Below are 7,499 nucleotides of genomic sequence, written 5' to 3'. Positions count from 1 at the left end.
TTCCATTATTTCCCTCGATTTTTGACCGATATCTACCGCACGCTACACGACCAACTATTTTACAGTCTTTTTCGATAAATCGCAATAGTGTCACTGTTAATTTAAGTTCTGTCACAAAAAAATCCTAGATTTGCTACTTCTAAACAACTGCCAGTTGTAGAACAAATAATATATAACATAAAATAACCTCAGTAAAGACTGACAAATTAACAAAATTTCAAATCAAATTCAATGTATCGTCCAACAGAACTGTCCAGGATCCCCACCCTTCCCGTCTAGAGTCCTCTTCCCGTCGACCATGCATGAATAATGGAAAGCATTATACTTCTTCCCTAATCCTTTTATTCAAAGATTAACACTCTAAAATTACTCAACGTGTATAAAGAATATAAGAGCCAGGATTAGTAGTTCAAATGTACGCTACATTTAAACTACTTAATTTACTTTGTTACTATTACTCTATTTTATTTCTCGGTTTCAATCGTTTTTCCTCAAAATAACCATCAAAAATTACTCGACCTGTATGTAGTCCAGCCGTCGGCGTCGTAGGGTGGAAATAAATCAAAATCACAGCCAGTTTTATCCTCAAAAAAAAACTGGACCATTGGGAAAGTATTCCTTTCAGGACTTAATGCCTACCAGACACCTTTTCACGTTGTGAAACCATTTTTTATCCCGTCATTGTTCTGATCTATACCTGCAACAATTCAAACCACATGTACAAAAATTATTGAGCGGTTCTGGTTGTCTATTTTATCTAGAGTATTGTAAACATCTTTGTTGTGAAAAACATGTCTATACCTTTGTGGCGAATTCATCTCTCCAAAAAATCCTATGGGTATTTCGCCACTGTAAGAAAATCTACAAAATAAAATAGTTATTTTTTGTAAACACTGCTGGCGTTAATCCAACTGAGACTAATTTTATTGTCAGCAGTGGTTTACTAATAAAGAAATTTGCCTAACGGACAAAAAAATGCTTAACGTTTCTGGAAGTATATCTCTTCCCGTCGTCGGAAGCAAAAATCACAAAGAACAAAGAAAAAAAAAACATTTAAAATATCTAAATGTAACTATTCGAGAACACTTAAAACAGATACATAACCGTTGACGTCGAACATTTTGAGGACGTTATAATGGTCGCATTTAGATATTTTAAATAGCTTTTTTCTTTATTCCTTGGGTTTTTTTGCTTCCGACGACGTGACGGGAAGAGATATACTTCCCGAAACGTTAAGCATTTTTTTGTCCGTTAGGCAAATTTATTAGTAAACTACTGCTGACAATTAGTCCCCGTTGGATTAACGCAGTAGTAAAGTAAAGATTTCAGTTACCGTCTCCTTTTTGCTGCCAGGGCTAATCTGGACGGGGCCTACTTTGTTTACGCGGAATCCGAACCGCGGTACTCGGCCATATCATGGTCAATGGCCTACCGACCTGGCAAGTGTCTAAATCGACTCTTACTCACGAGATATCCGATCTCATCCGGCCTCGAACCGGCGTGAATGAGCAGTTTGTGTCAATAGATTTTACACTTTCGCCTTTTTTTGGATAACAGCACGATACAGAGTTTCGAACCGGGTCACCCGTCCATCCACTAGTATCGCCTTACGTCGCTTAACTTCGGTGTTCTAATGGGAACCGGTGTTTCGACGTAGCTGGGCCGTTGCCCTAACGCAGTAGTGTTTACAGAAAATAACTATTTTATTTTGTAGACTTTCTTACAGTGGCGAAATACCCGTAGAATTTTTTGAAGAGATCTTTGTTGTGTACGTGTCTGTCGTTTTTTTCGGGACTTGGAATTAAAAAATTATGTTTTTTTGTTACGTGAGAAAGTCCTTTGATACTCTGTAGCGGTCGAAATCAAACTCTTCTAGTAGTGAAGTAGTGATACTATTTCTTATACAGGGTGGTCCGAACTGTATTCCGGAAGCTTCGGCAGCATATTCTGCAGATAAAAAGAAGTAAAAAAGTTCGTATAAATGTATGTCTTAAAATGCTTAGTTTCGGAGATACAGGGTGTAGTTGTAATTTTATTTCGATTTTTAAGTTTCAATTTTATTTCGATTTTTTCCAAATAATTTCCGAAGTAACGTCAATATTTGTATGAAAATTGGTATCTGGGAGTTTTTTGACAAGAGACATTTGATTTTGATGTCAATATGACTCCTACTTGTAGAGGGCGCCACCTACATGTGTTTTAACTGTTTTGAAGAGTAATAACTTTTCGTTCGTACCTGTATAAAACTACTGAGAGGAAAAATATATATTTCTGTGATTTTTTACGTAAAAAATGTTTCTTGGTAAAAATCGCTACGAGCAACCGTTCTCAAGATATTTTAAATGGAAACAGGCAATACATGTCATTGTTGACAAAAAATAAACATGTTGAATAGATAGTTATTTGACTGAAATGATAAATTTGGAATTTTTTTTTATTTTTTTAAATTAATAATAAATTTTTCTTCGAAAAAATGATGATAAAACAGTTTCTTTGAATTTTGACACAAAATCATTTCAAATTTATGATTTCAGTCAGTCGACATGTTTAATTTATGTCAATGTTGACATGTATTGATAATTGAGATTCCAAATATTTCGAGAACTATTTCTCATAGCGATTTTTACCAAGAGACCTTTTTTACGTAAAAAAGGCGTAAATGTATATTTTTTACTCAGTAGTTTTATACAGGTACGGGCGAAAAGTTATTACTCTTCAAACCAGTAAAAAATATGTAGGTGGCGCCCTCTACAAGTAGGAGTCTTATTGACATCAAAATCAATTTCTCATGTCAAAAAACTTCCAGACACCAATTTTCATCCAAATATTGACGTTACTTCAGAAATTATTTGGAAAAAATCGAAATAAAAATGAAACTTCTACACCCTGTATCTCTAAAACTAAGCATTTTAGGACATACTATATGAACTTTTTTACCTATTTTTATCTGCAGAACATGCTGCCGAAGTTTCCGGAATACAGTTCGGACCACCCTGTATATAATGCTCTTGCTTCTTTTCTCTCTCTCTCTTTTGAAGTTTCACTAATATTTATTAGTAATTATAGAAGTCATTAGCATTACTTATGTTTATGTTATGTTTTAATAGATATTTGTATTTTTAATTCAATATTTTAAGGCTTTTTTCTCAAATTTAGGTAAGTTGGTTTATGTTTTTTGATGTGAATTTTAAGTTGTCTATATTTTTTTCTTTGTTCGTGTTCATGTTAATTTTTTTATTAAAAATCTCAATTTTATGTCGATTTTACTTTGGAAAACCATCCCTTGCTTCCTAATTGATGAACGACATCAGCATTGAAGAAAAATTAGTTAGTACCGAAAAAAAAGAGGAAATCCCGGTTCCTAAGAACGCGCTATCAAAACAGCTCTGATTCCGGAAACCCTACTCCAAAGTACGAGGATTGATCTATAAAATATCTTTACTTACTTTTCCCACCTGGCATCGTCCGATTCGTGAGTGATGTATCTCACAGACATTTGGTTCTCCAAGGTTCTCAGATCACACCACGTTTGATAATCCTAAATATCACATAATTTAAAATACAGGATGTTACAATTGAAATAATCATAATAATATGAAAAAAACTTACTTGTAACCAAATGTGCTGCAGACTTTTATCAACAGTGTACCTCTTCCTCTGTTTAACTTGAAGCAAATTATTGATAAGGTCGATAGCTGAAACATAGTATTTGAGCATGGTTTGTTTAGGTTAAAATCATCTCGTTTTTTTACCATCAGATGAGATTTCTTTCCAAGGGTTGGGAGGGTACATGAAGGCCGCGTTCTGTATCTGGTCATTGATATCTTCGTCTTCATTGAAGGGGAATGTACCGCTTAGGCTGACGTAAACTATAACGCCCACGCTCCACATATCCAAAGATCGGTTATATCCTTTGTTTCTCAATACTTCGGGCGCTAGAAATACATGCATACATTTTGCATATTTGAATAAGTTCACAATTAATTTAATTTTCTTCTACATAAAAAATTGCGAAAATTATATTTACTCATACCAAATGCGCGTCACTAATAATTCTGGAAACATACCGCGCTGGCAACTGTTACTTTTGGGTCGGTACTTACATGGGTGGAAGTAAATCGCATAGGGATCTTATTAAGTCGGAGTGAGAGAAGACATGTGCTGTTGCGTCGTTGCCGGTACGCCTTTCCCTATCAAGTAAAGTAAAATCACGATCGCAAACCGCTTATTTTTAAAAGATTTTTTTTTCGAAAAAAAAAATATTAAGAAAGTTTTTGAAAAAACTACAATCAATTATTTCTAATAGATTTGGAGATATCCATTTTTGAATTCAGAGTTCTAATAGCGCGACCACTGTCTAACACAAACTAAATTCAACTTATTTTTACCAAAAATGCAAGCGTTTCTAACTTGCACTTAAAAATTTTCAAGCTATAGGGAAAATTACAACGATTCGTTAGCACAGTTTATCTTTTTTACAATGTGCACCGTTTCTCGGATTTCATACGTTTGACAACGTGTTTACTGTTCTCTCTTTGTTCAGTACATTATAAACGCATTGTACTCTTCTTACATACGGAAATCTCGACCCAAGACCAGCCAGCCCTTATTATACTACTTTATATAGGAAGTCTCTTAAATAAGTATTTTAATTGCTAATATTTCGATCCCTCAAACATGCTAAAGCTTCATTCAGAACCTTGCAATTAGTGGAATAAATTAGTAGTTTCAATTACACTTTATACTTTTTAGTTTACGATCATTCACAATGTCTAAAAAACACAATAGCAACAGTTTGCAGTAGTATCAGTTGTATCCATAGAGAAAGCCTAATATTTAGCTTATAAAACAATAAAATTTTGGTTTCTAACCACATTTTCTCTTGACGGATGATAATCAAAGGCCAAAATGACATTCCTCGCGAATTTTGAAGCATAATTAGTGGAAAAGTCAAAAGTCTGTTAACTTTTTCCACTAATTGAAAATTTCTACCACTAATTTTGACGTTCTGAATGCTTACATTCAAATTAGAGGAACAAACTTCTGCGCTAATTTAAACCACTAATTTATTCTACTAATTGAGAGGTTCATAATGAAGCTGGATTCATTTTAATTATGTCAGTGGCTTTATTAATCAATCTAGAAAAATGTACTGTATTTATTATTCAACGCACACTAACTAAAATATTTTAAGTTATTTTCAACAGTTATTGCAGTTGCTCGTATCCTGATATTCAACGTGGCAACACAGGGCGTTGAATAAACAGAGAGTCGGCCGGTTGATTCCCATTGATGTTGGCGATTCCCAAAATTAAGCGTGTTGCGTTCTTTTTTTAAACTTAAATAAACCGGTTATTTTCAATTTGCTTTGAAAATATGTATCAATTGAAAATATACCTCTTTTGTCCAGATCTACAATCCCTTGAAATATTTGCTCCAATAAACGGAGACAATAGGAGAAAAAACATATATTTTTGACAAAAATGGATTTAAATCATACCTAAGTAGGCTGGGGTTCCGACGACCGATCTCCTGAAAGATTTCTCTCCAATGATACGAGCAAACCCGAAGTCGCACAGTTTGACTTGAGGATATTCGGAATCGGAGTTCAAGAGAACGTTTTCAGGTTTCAAATCGCAGTGCACAATGTTCTTGCTGTGCAGGTGTTTCAACGCGACCAAAATCTAAACAGAAATACACTGACATTTGCAAACAATAAATATATAATTCCTTATTATTTTTATAATATACAGAGAAGACCAGGCTACTAGTATCATAGCAAGTTGCCGGACGAATTTACGTTTACCCGATTTGCGTTTGTACTAGAGATTCACTGCCGGCTAGTCGGCTGGTCAGGCAGTACGCAGTTGCAGTTGTGCTTGGACGGGTCGGTCGTGATACTAGGAATACGACGCGAGAAGTGCCGAGTATTTATTATTTTCATTTTAAGTGTTTACCTTCACTTAAGGTACCATTTGAAATAAAAATACTTAAATATTTATTATTTGAGTGTGTTTACAAACCAAAATTAAAAATAAATAAATTCTCTAAACCCAAAAAAAAAATATTACTCTAAATAAAAAAAAAGTTATAACAAGTGTTCAAAAAGACCACCTTCTTGTGCTAGACAGAAGCCTAGGCGGTCGTAAAATCCCCGTCTGACATTGGTTAACATATTAAGGCTAATAGTTTGGAAAGCCTCTCATATTTTTACTTGAAGCTCATCCAGATTATTAGCCCTATTATGACCCTGATTTAGCCCTTTGGATTTTACATAACCCTACAAAAAGAAATCATTGGGAGAAAGATCTGGTGATCTAGCGGGCCACAAAATAGTTCCATGTTCACTAATTAAACGGTTGGGAAAAGTATTGTTCAAATATTCTTGAGCAATACGGGTATTGTGGGCAGGGCAACCATCTTGTTGAAACCAGACATTGTGGAATCTTTCTCCCAATAACTCACGGATTCCAGCGACAATCTGCTGCTGTAACAAGTCCAAATACTTTGCAACAGTTAAATTACCCTTTATAAAAAATGGACCAATCATATGCTCCCCTACAAAACCACCCCAAACACTTGCTTTAACTCCTGTTCTTCATTAATCAACACATCAGGCATTTTATGTTTTTGTGCGGACAGGCACCCATGTGTTTCAAAATTATTAATAACTCTTGATATAGTAGGTAAAGATGGAATTGGCCTGTTTACAAAAGTTTGTGGAAAAATTGTTTGTATATCCCGATAAGACCTATTTTGGAAATACCATTTTACAATTTACAATTTGAATTTTCTCACGAACGTCGTAAACATCCATTATTTTACTTAAAAAATAAATTTTACACGAGAGCTGTAGCGAGAATCTATGTATTCGTTTTGGCTATTAAAACACGAATAAATACAAATTCTGTAACATTCTTATCACATATCTACCTATTTTTATTTTATCACATTTTTTCGCCTGTTTTTTATCCGGGGGACGGGTATACGCTAATTCGTCCGGTTCTGCCTATGTTACTACTACGGTGGTCCGGTCTGTATATGTCGCAGGCGTACAGAATAAGCCGGCTTTTTGCAAAAGGCTAGGCATATTATAAAACGCCGACTTTTTACACAAAAGCAGGAATTTTTACAATAAACCTATCTATCTTCAGTCACTTTGCAAAAAGCCTAATCAATTATTATTAATTAATTAATTAATTATTATTTCAGAATTAGACTATTAAACAATGATATTTTCTGTACACTTCTGCAAAAAGACTGCCCGTTTGCAGTCATTTTACAAAATGTCAAATCGAGAATCAACGCCAGGCAGATTAAAAAATGATCAAAGTTTAGTCAGCTTTGAGCATAAGTATATTGAATAATTTATGCTTTAATAAAAATACCCCGTATTTTCCTACACAAAAACGTAAATTATTTATGTAAAAATTGTATTATGTTTAAACGAAAACAACTTGAATCCTATATCATAAATTTCAATTAGAAGTAACAAAATT

The 7,499-nt window shown here is 34.1% G+C and overlaps 1 protein-coding gene across 2 annotated transcripts in view; it reads right to left on the bottom strand.

Annotated features, from left to right (window-relative positions):
* Positions 1 to 7,499, bottom strand: part of LOC115874149 (serine/threonine-protein kinase D3) — a 30,426-nt gene continuing 22,927 nt past the window's right edge. The window contains exons 13-18 of one of the 2 annotated variants that reach the window (XM_030889243.1): positions 5,501 to 5,684; positions 3,753 to 3,935; positions 3,610 to 3,695; positions 3,447 to 3,538; positions 802 to 861; positions 1 to 697 (exon numbers count right to left, since the gene is read on the bottom strand). In XM_030889243.1, coding sequence (XP_030745103.1) covers positions 679 to 697; positions 802 to 861; positions 3,447 to 3,538; positions 3,610 to 3,695; positions 3,753 to 3,935; positions 5,501 to 5,684 — 624 coding nt within the window. In that variant the 3' untranslated portion in view covers positions 1 to 678. The remainder of the gene's footprint in view (positions 698 to 801; positions 862 to 3,446; positions 3,539 to 3,609; positions 3,696 to 3,752; positions 3,936 to 5,500; positions 5,685 to 7,499) is intronic. The other variant, XM_030889244.1, reaches the window with a different exon arrangement.

Source organism: Sitophilus oryzae, unplaced genomic scaffold, assembly GCF_002938485.1.
Source record: "Sitophilus oryzae breed Bouriz unplaced genomic scaffold, Soryzae_2.0 scaffold_122_pilon_pilon, whole genome shotgun sequence".
NCBI classification, from domain to species: domain Eukaryota; kingdom Metazoa; phylum Arthropoda; class Insecta; order Coleoptera; family Curculionidae; genus Sitophilus; species Sitophilus oryzae.
This window is presented reverse-complemented; position numbering and strand designations above follow the sequence as displayed.